At 35.5% G+C, this 19,411-nt stretch overlaps 3 protein-coding genes across 4 annotated transcripts in view; all 3 read left to right on the top strand.

Moving 5' to 3' along the window:
• Positions 1–2,098, top strand: part of LOC109845284 — a 4,465-nt gene extending 2,367 nt beyond the window's left edge. For both annotated transcript variants that reach the window (XM_020414518.1, XM_020414519.1), the window contains exons 4-5: positions 337–783; positions 1,434–2,098. In XM_020414518.1, coding sequence (XP_020270107.1) covers positions 337–783; positions 1,434–1,848 — 862 coding nt within the window. In that variant the 3' untranslated portion in view covers positions 1,849–2,098. The remainder of the gene's footprint in view (positions 1–336; positions 784–1,433) is intronic.
• Positions 2,931–4,724, top strand: LOC109846436 (pentatricopeptide repeat-containing protein At1g66345, mitochondrial-like). Its single transcript, XM_020415670.1, has one exon. The coding sequence runs from the start codon at positions 2,933–2,935 to the stop codon at positions 4,634–4,636; it is 1,704 nt and encodes a 567-aa protein (XP_020271259.1). The 5' UTR covers positions 2,931–2,932; the 3' UTR covers positions 4,637–4,724.
• Positions 15,197–18,587, top strand: LOC109845271 (LRR receptor-like serine/threonine-protein kinase GSO1). Its single transcript, XM_020414505.1, has one exon. It carries the CDS (start codon positions 15,484–15,486, stop codon positions 18,376–18,378), a length of 2,895 nt encoding a protein of 964 aa, XP_020270094.1. The 5' UTR covers positions 15,197–15,483; the 3' UTR covers positions 18,379–18,587.

Below are 19,411 nucleotides of genomic sequence, written 5' to 3'. Positions count from 1 at the left end.
TGATATGAGACATATTTGGCATATCTGTTCTCTATCTTATGCTGTGATCATACTTTAATGATTGATTTATAAGAAACTTATTTATCTATTCTGTTTCATGGTGTTGTTTTCCTTTTTCATTTGCTTTTGTGCTGAAACTTTTCTCAGGATCTCCATGTAATGTTTTTTTTGAATACATGATCCATTTGTCTCTGAATTCTTTAGCTGTTCGTAACGCCACACTGTTCTCAGACATGCTCGCAACATGCACGTTGACGCTTATTCATATTTCATTTAATCAAACTCGTGCATCATAAAGCCCATCCTAATCCTTTGCATTGTGTGCTTTCTGTTCAGATCCCATCCTATTAATTTGTCGAAGAGAAAACCTTTTCAAGTCTTGTCATTTAAAGGCAGTACCCAGAATGATGAATCAGATCATAGCAATGGTAGTTCCAAGTTCACCAAAACCCCTGTTCAGTTATGTAAAACACAAGAGGAGAAAGAAGTGATAAAGGAATCTCTGGATGAACGAACTCAGTCGATATCCTATGCATCTGAAGACAGAGAAGACATAACAGCGGGATCTCTTTCGATTCAAAAGTTATTCAGTAAGTGGCTCTTGATGTTGTGGACACAGACTTTGAGTCCATCAAATGCGGTTTCGGGTGAAAAAATGGGAGAAAGTGAAGCATCTGACAGTCGGAAAGTACCATTCAGAGGGGAAGCAGGACAAGTATTGAAATCCATGGTGTTGCATTTCCTGAAACTTGATGCAGCAATTAGTCTCCCAATGTTGATCTTGTAAGTTGTTGATATTAATATATTCGGTCCCTTTTTTTTTGGGCTGTTATTTTTAATTTCAATAGTGTGGACGATGTATTCCCTTTTGGCTAATGTTCATACCTAAAAATTGATTTTCTCGCTCGATTGAAATTTTTCCTTATTTACTTTAGTAGTTGCGCTTTATTGTTGCATATTTAAACCATCCTGTTCCTTTAAAGCAATACTTTTCTTTGTGGATGCTGTAGGTTTCTTTCGGTTTCAGTTTTTTCTTGAGTTTTTTAATGTGACATTGTGGATGCAACAGATGACTTGTCCTTATAACTTAGTTGTGTATTTTGGTTTATTATATGAACGAAATGCCTGGTTTCCTTATTTTTGCCTTCTTTGTCTCTGCGATATCTATAACTGCAAGTGCAATTTTAGAGAAAAGGAAAACTTAATTCTCTTAGATCATAGTTCAAACAATCGTGATCAGGTACGTAAGAAAAACTGAGGGGGAAAAGATTCCATCACTTTAGTTTGAAGTACTTCTTAGGATAATTTTCCCCCCGATTCAATGAATCTTATTGTGTCTTATTTGACCACTAGAGATATATAGCTACAGAATACAAGGGGAAAACTATGAGATATTCTCCTTGATGTTCTGACCATTATCTCTCTTGTTGCAGCATTCCCTTCTACCTTACAGTCAGAACGGTGTATGGAGCTGAAGTCACGAAGGAATTAACTCCGATGTGGGTTATTGGACCACTGATTGTTGCTCTCTATGTAAAGATTATACGCGTTCTTTGTTCTCTCTATATCTTTTGTCTTATATCGGCTATCAGATTAGTGAAGAACTTGCCATCCTACTATCTGTTGGTCTATAATTACATATCCGACGGAAAACTGAAAGCATATTTATATGTTCGTTTCTGGAAGCCTGTCGATGATTTCAAGAACATGGATTATAAACAGTTGTTTGCGAGAAAGATGAAACAGCTTCAAGAGTGGGCAGTTGAGAAGTACTTGGATTATGTTGAGTCGATATGGCCATACTACTGTAGAACGATTAGGTTCTTGAAGAAGGCAAATCTCATCTAAAGATGAAACCAGAGGGAATTCTGTGAATTGTGTTTTGTTATCTTCTATGCTTATTCTTTTGCAATGGTGACTTGCGGGATTATTCAAATTTTTTTTGTTGAGCATGTTCGTCGGGGAGAATTAGAGATTAGGCATGAGATATTGTATGCTGCAACTTTCAACCTCTTATTTTTTGGTGAAATCCTTCTCTGTATACTAACATAAAAAGTGGATGAGAGTGTTACATATACACGGCTGTGTGTTTTTGTTATTTTTCTTTTTTTGCTTTCAAACTGAATGGTAATCTTATTGAGTTGGGTATTGTTGAAGTCCTTTCTTTGAGAAATGTTGGACAATAATGATTCGATTGGTGAATTGACGGTTTCTGAAGCTGGTAAGAGTTCAGAGCTGGGGTCAAGTTTATGACTTTCGAGTATAATTTCATTTGTTTAGTTTCTCCCTGGAACTACCAACAATTAGAGATAATTTTGTCCAGTTTCATCATGTGAAAATCACGGGGTTAACTTATGGAACATAAGAAGGTACTAATAAGACAATCATATAGAATTAGGGCCTAAACAAGTTATGCTTAAATAAGATCAAACAAAACATTCAAAAAAAAAATAGGACTAAATAGAACAGTTAAATGGTTTCATTTAATACGGTTCTTAAATCCGCCATTCCCTCCTCAAAACCATTTTATTAATCTTAAAATAAGCAGTCAGAAAATAAAATTTATTACTTTTTTCTGCATATACGTTTCTCAGACTTCCATTTCTATCAAAATATAGAGTTTTACATGATTTACTCTATAATACCCTTGATCTATATATTCAGTAGCATGTACCCCTCTTAACTCATCTAATGTTAGCACTTAGCATGCTGAATTGCAATTTTTAGAAATAAAAGATAAATTGCAGATAACACCTCTCCAATTCTTGAATTGAAGGAGGCCAACTGTTGAGCGCTAAGAAATAAGTAATAACTCAAGGGGCTTGTCTGCTAGTGAGTGTATAAATGGGGGGTTATTTGTAATTTACCCTACTTTATAACATCAAGGATTTAATTTCTGCTAATTTTTCATGCATTTCTTCATTAATTCATGATGTCCTTTATTCGAATTCCTCGAACCCTCACCCATAATATCTCCCAATCTCTTAAACCCTACTCCTCCTTCAATCTCAGATCATCCCAAACCCTAGCCAAACAGCCAAATTCCTCAGACTTTGTAGCCCCAGTTTGCAATCTTTTAGCTCAAGGAGCAAACTGGGACACTCTAACTTCCAAATTTCCCTCCATCCAATTAACTGAAACCCTTGTAGAGAAAGTCCTCCTCAACCTCAAAGAACCCATGAACGCCAAAAAGGCCTTGACTTTCTTCCACTGGTCCTCCCAAGATCAAAACTTTCGACATGGGCTTCGCTCTTATTGCATAGTTATTCACATCCTTGTTCATGCTGGGCTGCTTACTGATGCCCAGGCATTGCTTGAGTCTTGTATAAAAAAGAATTTAGCATCCGAGCACTCGAGAATTTCAGTGGCAGAGACCATTTTGAGCACTTATGGACTTGCATTACCCGGTCCTCGGGTGTTTGATCTTTTAGTACAGACTTATTCAAAGATGAGGACGGTTGAGCTTGCTTTTGATGCTTGTTGTTACTTGAGTGATCATGGGTTCTGTTCTAGTCTCATCAGTTTTAATTCGATGTTGCGTGTTGCTCAGAGATCAGATAAGAACGATTTTGCATGGAAGGTGTATGAATATATGATTGAGAGAAGAGTTTATCCAAACCAAAGAACTGTTGAGATTATGGTCGATGTTATGTGCAAGGAGGGGAGTTTAAGAACGATGACTGATGTTTTGAGTAGAATTCGCAGGAAAAATTGTGGCCCTGGAGTGATTGTTAATTTGAGGTTGGCTTTGAGGATATTTCAAGAGGGTAGAATCGAAGAAGGGGTCATGTTGCTTAAAAGACTTTTGCAAAAGAAGTTGATCTTAGATGATGTGATGAATTCTTTAGTTATATATGGGTATTGCGAGATGGGTAAATTGGAGCTGGCCTATGAATTTTATGATAGCATGGTTAAGAGAGGATTCAGTTCTAATGCTTTTGTTCATACTTCTTTTATAGGAGCATATTGTAAGGATGGAAGGATTGAAAAAGCTATGCGATTGATGGAAGAAATGGAATCCATTGGATTGAAGCCGTATGACAAGACTTACAATTTTCTTATGGGAGGTTGTTCCAGAGTTGGGAGATTGGATGATAGCTTGAAGTTGCATGAGAGGATGCTGAAGAAAGGATTTATTCTTGATTGTTCAGCTTGCAGTGAGATCGCAGGAAAGCTTTCAGAAGCTGGAGAGGTTGAGAAAGCAAGTGAGTTATTAACTGTTTTAATCGATAAAGGGTTTGTGCCAAATGAAGAGATTTACTCTAAGCTCATGGATGGATACGGAAAGATTAGAAAGGCTCAAGAGATTCTTAAAATATACTATGAAATGGAGCACAGAGGCCTCACTATTGGTCCTTTGGTCCAGACTTCATTGATTAGAAATCTTTGTGAATGTGGAGATTTGAAAGAAGCCGAAAAATTCGTAAATATTATTAAAGAGAAATCCATGACCCTCAACAGTTGTATGTTTGATGCAATGATAAAAGGGTGTTGCAGGAAAGGTGAGATTAAAAAGGCACTGGCTTTCTATGATGAGATGATACAGAAGGAGTTGCAACCTTGTGCTAATACCTTTATGATTTTAATTAGGAGCATGTTTGAAGTCGGTAATGTAAAATGCATAAAGATGTGCTAGAAAAATAGACTGCTGAGAGCCTGAGATCAACGGAGATGAGGTGCATGATTGGTTGAGTTGGCCTAGAACGAAAAACATCATTGTATCTCACAATATGGAAATGTGGAATCTGTTGGTCTTTTTGTTTTGATGATGTTTTTACAAACAATTTACAACTAATATTGTTTGTCTAGTGTTTGTGTTTTCTTATTTATTTTAGGCAAAACAATGTGTTGGAGGATGGATGGAATCGAGTTTTCACGATCATATCCAATGAAGGTGGCGGAATAGTGAAGTGAAGCTATGCACATTCAAGTCAAAGATTCAAGTTCAAGCTTCATCCATGTTTACCAAGAAGAGCTCATTGAAGATCTATCAAGCTTGTGTAATTTAGTTTAGGTTTATATTATGTGTGTTCAATACTTTAAGCTCAATATCATATACACACATTTTATTGGTTTATATATATATATATATATATATATATATATATATACATGTTTTGGTTTTTTGTTTTCAAGTTTATATAAATATAAATTTGTGAAAATATTGAGTTGTTTGTTTATGGACTTAACAATCATTATATACATATTTTATTAATTCTATAAAATCATTTTACAAAGTTTTAAAACTTGGTTTATGTCAAAACATCAAAATTCATGTCTATCAACTTTTCATGTTTTAGGTATTTTTGCAAAATGATGACTTTTCACAAATGAGAAGTGCAATTCTAAAAATTCTTTTTATAATATGTTCATTTACATGTTTACAATCATTTCCAAATTTTTTATATTTTTTAGAATTTATTTGCTATTTTTAAATACACTTTAAAATTAGATTTTTTGTTTTAATTAGGCTGATATTATGTTATCAGTCGACTAATACAAGTGTTCAGTTGACTAAAAGAACCGCCTGAAATCATCAATAGTTTCTGTTTCTTATTTAGTTGACTGATCAGTCGGCTGATGAGGTCATCAGTCGGCTGATGAGGTCATCAGTCGGCTGATAAACTATTACCTGTCTGTAACAGTCAGCTCGTCAGTCGACTGAATCAGCTCATCAGTCGACCGACGCCTGTAACGACTAGTTTTTTCAGCTTTGTCCTGTTTTAGATTTTTGGTCTTTTTGCTTTGTTTTTCTTGTGTTTTGGGGTCTCTATAAATACCCCTCATACCTCAGAACTAAAACCAATGAAGAGAAAAGTTTTAAAAGAGTTTTACAAGTTTGTTTAAGGGTTTCAAGTTTGTTTCAAGTTTCAGTTTGTGAAGAAATTTTCATAAGAGTTAGAGGAGATCACCATTTGTGTTTGAGCTTCACTCTTCTCTCTCTCTTGTCATCTTTAGAGAAGTGTTTCTAAACTCTATCTAGCTTTACATTTATATATTTGTTTGTTTAACATTTTTATTAAAGCTAGATTTATAATTGAGTTTAGATTTGTTTTATTTGTTAAATCTCATTGTTACACACACCCACTTGAGGTTTTAGTATTTTCATACATAGTATTATTAGGGTTGTGAGAGTTTATAACATTGAGTTGAGCTTAATTGCTCACCTTGTTTAGAGAATAATCATTTAGTGTTGAGCGTTAATTTGTGAGGTTCATTTTATATTATATAAGTACACCAAGAGGAGTGTAGAGGTGAGAGACGTGGTCGGTACCTAGAGGAGTATTATCGGTAGTAAAGTCTAGTGAGAGGTAGTAATTTCAAGCACTTGAGGAAGACACGTGAGAGGCTAACACTTGAGGTGACAGTTGTGTAGTTACATTGTGAGTGATTGTGAATGTTTGATCGATGAGCGTTGAAAACTGATATTGTGTGGTGTAAACGTTATTCGGGTGAGCGTTCGGTTGTGTAGTGGATTCTCCCCGGGAGTGGGGAGCGGAGACGTAAGACGGAAGGTCCGAACTCCGTGACCATTTTTTATGTGTTTGAGTGTACATTGGCGTTCACTTATATTTGTGCTCATTGCTTATATCGTCATTGTCTCATTATTTAGTTTGTCCACTATCTTGTTTATATTGCTTTGTGTTTACATCATCCTTAGTTTCATATCCTTACATATTAAGTGTTGCATATCTATTTTCCTAGGATATTTATTAATAAGTTTTTAATTTAGCATAAATCAGAATAGATTAGCATAAGACCCTATTCATCCCCCCTCTAGGGTTCTTTCCTAGTGATATTAGGGTCTAACAATTGGTATCAGAGCTTGGTACTATTTGATTTAAGGTCTAATCGCCTTGAGTTAAAGATCCAAGTTATCTTATTGTGCTAATCTAGTTTTGATTATATTTATCTTGCTTGCATATAATTATAATTATGGATATGTACGGTGCACCTAGTCTTGGTTATGCCATTAATATTGCTCCTAGATTAGATAATTTTCCCTATGCTTAATGGTGTGTTAGATTTAAACTTTTTGTTCGATCTAGACACTTTGATTTATGAGAAATTATAGATTGTGCTTATATTATACCCACTTCGGAGAAATCCAAGTGGAGTAAAAATGATCATAAGATGTTTACAATGAATAAGCTCTTGTTAGAATTTTTACGTAATGCTTTTGATTTATCTTTTTCTAACAAGCTTGATTCATTTGATAATGCTTACAAATTATAAAAATTCATAGAAAATTATCTTTTTCTAACAAGCTTGATTCATTTGATAGTGCTTACAAATTATAAAAATTCATAGAAGCACATCAAGAAAACTTGGAGGCAATCCGACAAATTTTGGCGGATTTCTCTTCAAGTTCATGTGGAGCCTTATCGTGCACACGGTCACTAGGCGATAGCCCTAGTGTGGTAAGCAATTCAGAATCCGATAGTGAATTATCCATTAATGAACTCATTTGTGCATATGATAGGTTAATGTATGCCTACACTAAGTTGCATAATAATTTTATTAATTTAAAAAACAAGCATGTTACATTAGAATACGATCATGAGGAGCTAATGTCCAAATTTGATATCATTGTAAAAGAAAATACTATGCTTAAAGAAAACAATGACTTGTTAAATTTGGAAAATAAAAAATTAACCTCATCCATTTCTAGCTTATCTCATGCTAAGAATAATACCATATTAGAAGTAGAGAATATTAAAAATAAGTTTAATTCTTTTAGAAATAATCATATATGTTCTACTTCTAATGTTAATGCATATGTGCCTAATGATGAGTTGAATGATGTTAAAAATCATATTACCTCTTTAGATTTAACTCTTAATTTATGCATTGTTAATCATAAGAAACTTATGGATATGTGTGCCAAGTCTAATGCAAAATCATCCACTCATTATGCACATATATATAGCAAAGTTTACAAATGTTTCATTTGCGGCCGAAAAGATCACATTATTAAATTTTACTATGATGCACGTAAACCCACAAAATCTAATGTTCCTAGTGCATCCCATCAAGCTTCATCATCATATACACATACACATTCATATGCTCATACTCACAAAGTTCATCATAAGCATGCTAATATGTATCAATGTGATTATTATGATAGATTTGATCATTTGACCAAAATTTGTTTTGATTTAAAAAGAGTTTTCTATTTGCAAAATAATTTTAAAAAACAATCTATTTTTGCAAATGTTTCACGTGCACATCCACATGGTCAACAAAAACAAATGCATCCTTTTTATTGTTCTTATTGGAATCGGATGTGTCATTTACGTGAATATTGCTATGATCGGACTCGTGCACAAAATACGCCCAAAAGGGATCATAACCCTAGGACATTGAGTTTTCATAATAGGGGTCATGTCTCTAGACTCTCCGGTACCAAGAATAATTGGGTACCAAAATCTTTTTAATTTTTAATCAAATTTTTTAATGTTTTTATTTTTTGGTTTTGAAAAAAGTGGTTTGAAATTCTTGAAAATGAAAACATTTTTTAAGTCAATTCCTTTGTTTTTATTTTATTAATTTTTATTTTTCATAAGAGGTTTGTGTTTAAGCAACCCCCGGATTTGTTTCATGTTTACCGGGTGATATATGTTTATATGAGTTGATGTGGTTGTCTCTCTTGATTTCTTGTTGAAATTGATCTTGGTTGGATTCATTGATTTATGATTTTGTTTGGTTGAATTGTTTTCATTTGAAAACCTTTTTTCATGATTCTCATGTTTCCTATTCATTTGTTTTCATAAATCTATTTTCATATGGTTTTTATGTTTTTTTAATGACATATCAATATGTGTTCTCATTGTCTTGTTGTATGTGAGTGATATTTGGCATGTTTCTCATTTATGCTTACTCACGTGTTTGCCTTAGTACTCATTTCATATATTCTTTAAGACATTTTGATAGGGGGAGTCTTCCCTATTCCTTTATTGTTTTTATACTCGTCTATGCAAATTTGTAGGGGGAGCTTATGCTTTGTTATCTTTTATTGTTTTCCCCTTCTTGATGTTGTCAAAGGGAGGGAAATATTGTGAGTATACCTTGTTTATTTTTATGCATGATAATCATAATTTATATTCATTTCATATCATGCATATCTCATTGTGTAAATTGTTTGTCATCATAAAAAACGAAGAGATTGTTGGCCTTTTTGTTTTGATGATGTTTTTACAAATAATTCATTACTAATATTATTTGCTAGTGTTTGTGTTTTTTCTTATTTATTCTAGACAAACAATGTGTTGGAGGATGGATGGAATTGAGCTTTCACGGTCATATCTAATGGAGGTTGGCGGAATAGTGGAGTGAACCTATGCACAATTCAAGTCAAAGATTCAAGTTCAAGCTTCATCCATGTTTACTAAGAAGAGCTCATTGAAGATCTATCAAACTTGGGTAATTTAGTTTAGGTTTATATTATGTGTGTTCAATACTTTAAGCTCAAAAATATATACACACACATTTTATTGGTTTCTATATATATATATATATATATATATATAGTTATATATATATATATATATAGTTATATATATACACGTTTTGGTTTTTTGTTTTTCAGTTTATATAAATATAAATTTGTGAAAATATTGAGTTATTTGTTTATGGACTTAACAATCATTATATACATATTTTATTAAGTCTATAAAATCATTTTATAAAGTTTCAAAACTTGGTTTATATCAAAACATCAAATTTCATGTCTATCAACTTTTCATGTTTTGGACATTTTAGCAAATTGATGAGTTTTCACAAATGAGAAGTGCAATTCCAAATTTTTTTTTATAACATGTTCATTTGCATGTTTAATCATTTCCCAAATTTTTATATTTTTTAGAATTTATTTGTTATTTTTAAAGGCACTTTAAAAATCAGATTATCTGTTTTAATCAGGCTGATATTATGTTATCAGTCGACTGATGCAAGTGTTCAGTCCACTGAAGAAACCGTCTGGAATCATTAATAGTTTCTGTTTCTTATTCGGTCGACTGACCAGTCGACTGATGAGGTCATCAGTCAACTGACGAGATTCATTAGTCGATTGATAAGCTGTTAGCTGCCTGTAACGGTCAGCACGTCAGTCGACTGATTCAGCTCATCAATCGACCGACGCCTGTAACGGCTAGTTTTTTCAGCTTTGTCTTGTTTTGGATTTTTGACCTTTTTGCTTTGTTTTTCTTGTGTTTTGGGGTCTCTATAAATATCCCTCATACCTTAGACCTAAAACCAATGAAGAGAAAAGTTTAAAAGAGTTTTACAAGTCTGTTTAAGGGTTTCAAGTTTGTTTCAAGTTTCGGTTTGTAAAGAAATTTTCTCAAGAGCTAGAGGAGATCACCATTTGTGTTTGAGCTTCACTCTTCTCTCTCTTGTCATCTTTAGTGAAGTGTTTCTAAACTCTATCTAGCTTTACATTTACATATTTGTTTGTTTATCATTTTTATTAAAGCTAGATTTATAATTGAGTTTAGATTTGTTTTATTTATTAAATCTTATTGTTACCCACTCCCACTTGAGCTTTTAGTATTTTCATACATAGTTTTATTAGGGTTGTGAGAGTTTGTAATATTGAGTTGAGTTTAATTGAGTTCTCATCTTGTTTAGAGAACAATCATTTATTGTTGAGCGTTAATTTGTGAGGTTCACTTTGTATTACACAAGTACACCAAGAGAAGTGTAGAGGTGAGAGATGTGGTCGGTCCCAAGAGGAGTGACGTCGGTAGTAAAACCTAGTGAGAGGTAGTAATTCCGAGCACTTGAGGGAGACACGTGAGAGGCTAACACTTGTGATGACAGTTGTGTAGTTACATTGTGAGTGATTGTGAACGTTTGATCAATGAGCGTTGAAAACCGATATTGTGTGGTGTAAACGTTATTCGGTGAGCGTTAAAAACCCGGTTATGTAGTGGATTCTTCCCGGGAGTGGGGAGCGGAGACGTAAGACGGAAAGTCCGAACTCCGTGATCTTTTTTTATGTGTTTGAGTGTGCATTGGCGTTCACTTATATTTGTGCTCATTGCTTACATCGTCATTGTTTCATTATTTAGTTTGTTCATTATCTTGTTTATATTGCTTTGTGTTTACATCACCCTTAGTTTCATATCCTTGCATATTAAGTGTTGCATATCTATTTTTCTAGGATATTTGTTAATAAGTTTTTAATTTGACATAAATCATATTAGATTAGCATAATATCCTATTCACCTCTTTTTAGGGTTCTTTTCTAGTGGCATTAGGGTCTAACAGAATCCATGCCTCAACATGTGAATATTTTCAGCCAATTTTATTTCAGAATGCTGAGGAAATGTCATTTATTTTGAATCTTTTGGGAAATACATATATTGGATACTATTTCCGCTGGTCAGTCTCTTTTTGGTAATATTCTACTTATTGAGATGAAGTAATGTATACTGTTATCAGAATGAGTACACTGACCTTAACTACCATCTCTGTTGAAATTTATATAATTACTTTAGCGAAAAAAGTGTGTCTGTAACAAGGCTGCTGTTCATTTAAAAAGATTATCCAAAATAAACAACTGGATACCAAAGTGCCTTCAGCAGATTTTAAGTTTTCCATTAACAATAAATTTCAGCATCTGTTATTTATTATCTTTTTTTTTGACGAAAGTATGTCTTCAAGATAAATGCATTGAAATCAAGAAAGGTGGGGGGTAAAAAAACCTAACATCACTTAGCATGCTTTAATACTGAGCATGCCTGCCAAATATATTTCGCATTATAATCACATTGTCTGTTTCCTTCGGATACTCAATTATTTGTATAACGGAGCCTGAAGTTTTAGCTGTTATCACCAGTTAACTAAATCCTTATTGCATTGTCATATGTAAATTCTTCCTTTTGACCAGAAATTTGGGTGATATGTGAAACCTGGATTTTTCCTGGTGCACTTCAATCATGTTGCCGATACATGGTTCACAAAATAAGTGAACTGGTGCAAGTCCCTTTGCCGATACATGATTAAATAATTTATTATTTCTAGGATACAGGGTGGAAATTGTCCACCTTATTGATTAGAAAACATGCTACATCAATCATATGCATTATGAATGCTGAAACTTCGTTGAGTAACATGATTAAGCATGAATTATCATTAGTTGTAATTACCAGTTTGTATGTACTCATGACTTCCACCTGAGCTCAAAAGATGTTTCTCTGGTGGCAGACTGATGGAGAACGGATAAAGTCTTTACAGATATAGAGCATTGGTTATATAGGCTGACTGAAAGGGAGCACTACTTTAAAGTGTTGATGGAAGCAGGGGAAATTCATCGAACTAAATTCAAGGTATGGCTCCACATTAGCTAATGCATGTTAACTTGGATAAGCAAAACTAACTCTCCCAACTGATGATATGTGTTGGTTACTGTCAAGTCATAAGACTTGGTCAAATGGAAAAATATCAGGCAATCCTGTTTTCTCTCGTCTGAAATTAGATTAAGGCATTGTACTAGGTGAAAGAGTTTTACAAGGTTTGAATCACATCTAAGATGAGCAGCTGTAACTGTGTACAGTAGCTCCTATGGACTAGTACTTAGTTCTTCTGTAAATATTAAGTATATATATGCACGATATTCTTGTGAACTTTTGCCATTTGGTCAAATTTTCTCTTGATTCATGAATTCAAACATGTTCTTTTGTTGGCTCCATTCCTTTAGGACTGTAAGAAAATTTTACAAGATGGACATATGTGTTGCTTCCTTTTGAATCTGCTTGACCATTTGGCTACATTCTAATATCCCGTTCTTGCAATGTTGCCTTGTATATTCACCAGAATATTTGGCTCAGGTTCATAAAAAAGATTTTTGCTGATCACATTTGTGTATTATATATGCTATTATTATCTGAATTTAGAATATTTTTGTAAATTTATTTTCGACGTGATGTTACAAAAATGCTTGGTGAGTTCTCTAGTTTAGTGATTCATATTATTCTGATGCACATTTTAACACATTGGCAGAAACTAAGATTTATTTGGTAGAACAGTTGTTAGTGATAAATCTATCCATATTATTTTTTTCGTACCAAGTTCTCCTGATTTTTGACATATTGAAATAGATCCTTTCAAAATTTTCATGTATGAGCAGCATATATTCTGATACGTGTAAGAATCATTCTCATATGACTAGAAGGGTCAGTCACTCTTCTTTGCTCTGTTGGCTTCTAAATTTTCTAAGCAAGTGGGGCCAAGCTGACCAAATTCATGAAGTCCCTGGATTCTCTTGCTAGCTACCTAATGCTATGAATTGGTTATGGAATTGTGCCCAAATTTGGATACCAAAATCAACATTCATTATTCCTATGGGAAAGTCAACATGTTTCTAGTCAAGAAAGGTCAAGAGTTTGATTAAACAACGAGCCAAGTGGTGGAAATTAAATCAAATACTACTGTCTTCATGTTACCAAATCAAAGGGTGGTTGAGAAGTTGTTCTATATTGCAGCTGATGTCTCTAGATTCTTTCCATTTCAAAACAATGTAAGAGGCCACCCCCTCTCTATAAAAACTATATCACCGTCGTCATTATTGATGCTCTCTTTATTATAATCTTATCACTATTTTGGTCCTCCCATGATCTATACCTTCTCCTTTGTCCTTTCTTGTTTCCTTCAATCTCTCTCCCACTATTATGCTTGTAGTTTTCTACTACAGAAATTCCTTAGCATGTTTCTAAAACTAGGAGAAGGTTTTTTTTGGCTGTTAAATACAAATCTTATCAGAATACTCCCTATACGAATGAGGTGGTTTAAACCATTAAAAAAACGTGTAAAATCCCCAAATGACCCTTTATCCTCTCCCTGAAAGGCTTGAACACTCAACGGATGTTCTGATAAAATTTGTACTCCGCTTAACAGAGCTTGCCATATTATCCTTGACTTGTGGATGTGTTAATTTTAGTTGCTTAATGTATTTCTTTTATATGACTTTAACATGAGGCATGCCATTATTTATTTCCTTGTCATGGACCTTTGATGTGACTTTCCTTTGTGTCTTTTTCAATTGCCTTTGCCTACAAAATAATTAAAGTCCTGATAAACTTAGAAAGGTGAAAGGAGAAAGGAGGGTGTGAAAAGCTAAGGAAGAGAAAATGATTTTGTCTACAGAAGAATTGATGAAATAAGAGAGAGCAACTCCCTCTGTCTGCACACATTTGGGGCTTTCTTCACAGTGGAATCATAAACTGGGGATTAAGTAAGATTACCGGTGAAAAAAAAGCATGCTGGTTTTCGAAGGGGGAGGGTGGTTTTAGTTTTGCCAGTCTGTTTTTTTCTGGTTTAAAATTTTGTATTAGGTGAGTTTTAGGTAGAAGAAAAAAAGGGTTGCGGACCCCAGGACATTGGCTTCACTCAATCTTAAAGAATCATAAGGGTTAGATATAGGTCTAATCAAGCCTAAATACAAAAGGTTGATGAGAATTGGATTTTTTTTTTCTTGTTGATTTTCTCTGTTGTGTTCAGCCTTGCTGTTGAATTTATAGACTAGCATTTTACAACTTCACATTAGACATGTGTTAATTATCTAGAGAAAATTCCACAACTAGTTTGTTAAATGCTAATGCATATGAAGTAATTGCTAGTATGTTATTCATATTGTACATAACCACAACAAAGTGTTTGTCCCAAATTTTTTGAGGTCAGCTGCATGAATCATATTCCTCCATTAAGTTTTATTTTCGATCATCTCCTCTGTAAACTATCATATACTTCTTAATTACCTCCAACGTTGTTCATATTGCTGGCATACATGAAATATTTAATATTATTGGTTCTGTTAATCAAAATACCTTATGTTGACCATAATTGAAAATTTTGAATCAAGAGTTGTGTCAAAGAAATTAGGTCGGTTCATATGGTATTTTCTATCTCTTGCTTGCATTCAGTAGACTTGCAGGACAGATAAAAATGATGTAGCTTTGACTTCATGTGGTATGAGTGAGTAGACTCTCATATTTCCTCCTTGACTCCAACATTTAAGAATCTCACCATCTCCATCATGTTTGAAATACACAGAGATGCAATTGACCATCCATTATCCATTTGATGAGGATCTCCTCTTCAAATCATGATGCAAAGAATTCAACCAATCATTCCTGAATCATGGCACCAAAATGGGAAAAGTGATGATGGATTAAAATAAATAAATAACATTGATATCAGCATTTTGAACTCCAGAAGTGGGTCACCTAGGTATTTTCTAAGCATGCCAAATCTTTCACTATCTCTAGAGTCTTAAGGTTCCAACTTAAATGGGAAATAAAGAGCAGTTGTCCTGTGGAACATTACTCTTATAAAGCATCCATCACTTTCCAACTGCTATTATACCTGTTCAGTTGAACTTACATTCTAGGAAACTCCAAGGTTCATCTTCCCAAACTCCAGCTCTCTCATCTTAGTAAACTAATGCTGTAAGTTCCCATTCTTGACTTGAACTCAGAAATGGGTGGGAAGCAGAACCTCTTAATATTGTTGCTCAGTTCCATTCTTATCACTGTCTGTGGTGATATAACAATTCAGTCTAACATCCTGCTGCAAGTAAAGTCTGAAGTGATCGATCCACGAGGACTTCTTAGGAGCTGGTCATCAGACACTGATCTTTGCAGAAACTGGAATGGAGTTTCATGCTTTGTAGGCGAGACCCAAGACCTTGTGAGTCTGAACCTGTCGAGCAATGGGCTCTCTGGTTCCATATCTTCAAAGATTGGACAACTTACTTCTCTTCAGGTTCTTGATTTATCGTTGAATTCTTTTTCTGGGCCAATCCCTTGGGAGCTTAGCTTTCTCAAGAACCTGCAGGAGTTGCTTCTCTACTCAAATTTTTTATCAGGATCGATCCCTCCTGAGCTTGGCATTTTGAAGAAGCTCAAAGTTCTGAGAATAGGAGATAATCTGTTGTCAGGAGGGATACCACCACAACTCAGCAACTGCACTGCATTGGAAACACTAGCTCTTGCTTCCTGCCAACTAAATGGAAGCATTCCAATGGAATTCCGCAGTTTGAAGCGACTCAATATTCTCAACTTACAGCAGAACAGTCTCAGTGGCATACTACCTGAAGAGATTGCTGATTGCAAGGATCTCCAAGTTCTTTCAGTAGCTGACAACAATCTACAAGGGAATATCCCTCCTTCAATTGGGAGACTCTCTGCATTGCAAACTCTTAATCTTGCCAATAACCGGTTCTCTGGATTGATTCCTACTGAACTCAGAAATCTTTCGAATCTAAATTATCTGTATTTGCTTGGCAATGGCCTCAGCGGCGGGATCCCAGTGGAGCTGAACCAATTAAGCCAGCTTCAAATCTTAGACTTGTCTCAGAACAATCTTTCAGGTACTATCAATCTCTCAACTAGCAATCTCAAGAATCTCGAGTATCTAGTTCTCTCGAACAACTTCTTGGAGGGAGGAATCTCTCTTGATCTCTGCCCTGGTAGCTCGAGCTTGGAGAACCTGTTCGTTGCAGAGAACAATTTAACTGGCTCCTTTGATGCACTGCTGAATTGCACTTCTCTGAAATCGCTCGATATCTCAAATAATAGTTTCAATGGAGTGTTTCCTTCAAATATCGATCGCCTTTCAAAACTAACCAATTTGTTGCTCCACAACAACAGTTTTGTTGGAAATCTACCTCCCGAAATTGGAAATCTTAGCAATCTCGAGATGCTGTCACTCTTTCACAATAGCCTCACTGGTGGAATTCCTGCAGAGATTGGCAGATTGCAGAGGTTAACTCTCTTTCATTTGTATGAAAACCAGATGTCTGGAATAATCCCGCAAGAACTTACGAACTGCACGAGCTTGGAGGAGGTGGATTTCTTTGGCAATCACTTCACAGGTGAGATTCCCGTCACAATTGGAAGGCTCAAGAATCTTGTTGTGCTTCAGTTGAGGCAGAATGAGCTCTCGGGTCCAATTCCAGCAAGCTTGGGCTACTGCCATCAACTTCAGGATTTAGCCTTGGCTGATAACAAGCTTTCAGGTTCTATTCCTCCCACTTTTGGATTCCTATCTGAGCTCAAAGTTCTCACTCTGTATAATAATTCACTGGAAGGCCCTCTCCCGGATTCGCTATACAATCTCAAGAACCTCAGTTTCATCAATTTTTGTCACAACAGGCTCACTGGAAGTCTCTCCCCTCTCTTGAATTCAACTTCTTTAATAAAAATAGATGTCACTAACAACAGCTTCAGTGGAGAAATTTTGCCCTTCATTGGCCAGTCGAGAAACCTGACTCGTCTGAGACTTGGCCACAACTCACTGAATGGTTCGATTCCAGTCGAATTAGGCCAACTTGAGATACTAGACTTCCTTGATCTTTCCTTCAATAATCTCACTGGTGAAATCCCCTTGGAGCTTTCGAACTGCAAGCAATTGACTCATCTCCTTCTCAATGGGAATGGGTTATCTGGAGAGATCCCTTCTTGGTTCGGAGTCCTGAATTTGCTTGGGGAACTTGATCTCTCATCCAACAAATTTTATGGTAATTTGCCAGCTGAAATCGGGGAGTGCTCTCGCCTACTCAAGCTTTCCATTAGCGACAACAAACTCTCAGGTGCAATTCCATTGGAGATTGGGAATCTCAATTCTCTGAATGTCCTTATACTGCAAAAGAACAACTTCTCTGGATCAATACCTTCGACAATTGCAAACTGCAGCAAGCTTTATGAATTGAGATTATCTGAGAATCATCTCACAGGTTCAATACCAGAAGCCTTAGGAATGCTAAGTGAGCTGCAAGTGATATTGGATTTGAGTCGAAACCAGTTATCTGGCAAAATCCCTTCGACACTTGGTAATCTCGTCAAGTTAGAGAGACTAAACCTGTCATTCAACCAACTGCAAGGACAAATACCTTCTCTTCTTGAAAAACTAACTAGTCTCCAGTGTCTCAACTTATCGAACAATCTTCTCTATGGCCAAATTCCCAGTGAGTTCTCCCACTTTCCTGCAACTTCTTTCCTGGGTAATAATAAGCTCTGCGGGCAACCACTGAATTCGTGCATCGTGTTGTCAAATCAATCGAAAGAGGGGCTGTCGAATGCGGCAGTGGTGTGCATTATAGTGGCGATCGTGTTGACTTCAGCAGCAGTTTGTTTGGTGATGCTTTACATAATGCTGAGGATTTGGTGCAACTGGAGGGGGGTCTCGGTTTCGAATTCGGGGGGCGAAGAGGGTGAGGGTAGATGGGGGAATGGAGGTGAGAAGAAAAAGAGTGGTGGTTATTGGAAGGTGAAGTCCGTTATGTGTGTGAATGGTGAGTCTGTTGAGGATAAGCATAGCTCTTCTGCGTCAGAGGCATGCATTCTTGGGATGAAAGACTCTTCATTAGTATAAAAAAGCAAATGCTTATTATTGTTGCGCATCTTAATTTGTTCCTTTATTTTGGTAATCCTCGTCTTTTTTTTTTCCCCCACTCAAGGGGTGCATTGAGTGATGTATCTATTGTTCGTGAGGTTTTTATGTATAGGATATTGCAGAGACAGTTCTTTTTTCTTTTTTTTGGATTTTAGGTAGTGAAATCGGTTTTATTTTAGGTTTTTAAACTTTTTTCAAAGTTTAATATATGTAATCTCTTTTACAACTGCAAAAATTTAACTAATAATAACAGAACTGGCATAATAATGTTATTTAGATTTGGCAGACAATGCAACAAATCTTTCTTACTTGCGTAACTTGTGGTTTGTCTTTTGGAAACGTCGCCTTTTCTGATTTCAGTGACCTGAGAAAACAAGCAAACAGATCAAATAAGCTCTTCACGACCAAAGAAGCGGTTGTCACGCCTAGGACCCTCGAGCCTGTTGTGGGACACACCGACTATAACGTGTTGTTTGGTTTAATCCACTGCTAAAAAGTGCTAGCTCTCGTTACGCTTCATGAAGAGGGCGCGGGAAGGGGCGCCGTGGCACTTTGGTAATAATGTGGTTATTTTGCAAGAGCTCGAGAAGAGGATACAACCAACGGGGTTGATTATGGATAAAGCAAAATTATTGGGTTCGTTTTTATAATTTACCGAAATATGGGGGTTAAGTTGGGAAATAAAGTAGGCCCATCGATCGAAATAGACAATGGTGAAGAAAACACGATTAGGGGTTGGCTCTTTACGAGTTCGTCTGTGCTTGGACATATCGAAAGCCTCTAAAGAGATTTTATACGTCGGCTTTCAAAGGCGATCATACACAGATGAGAATACCTATCAAATATGAAAACGTATGCCAAGGATGTATCTGCGATGTAGCACTAGTTGTTCTTGGACTATGGGCTTTTATCTATTTAAGCCACTAAAAATTCTTCACACTGGTCTACGTGGGACTAAAGTGCGGGGCGTCGCAAGAGGGCTTGGGAACCCTCGTGCAGTTCCCTCCTTGTG

This window comes from Asparagus officinalis, chromosome 6 (genome assembly GCF_001876935.1).
Source record: "Asparagus officinalis chromosome 6, Aspof.V1, whole genome shotgun sequence".
Taxonomy (NCBI): Eukaryota; Viridiplantae; Streptophyta; class Magnoliopsida; order Asparagales; family Asparagaceae; genus Asparagus; species Asparagus officinalis.
The sequence above is the reverse complement of the archived record's forward strand: the minus strand, read 5'-3'. Positions and strand labels throughout refer to the sequence as shown.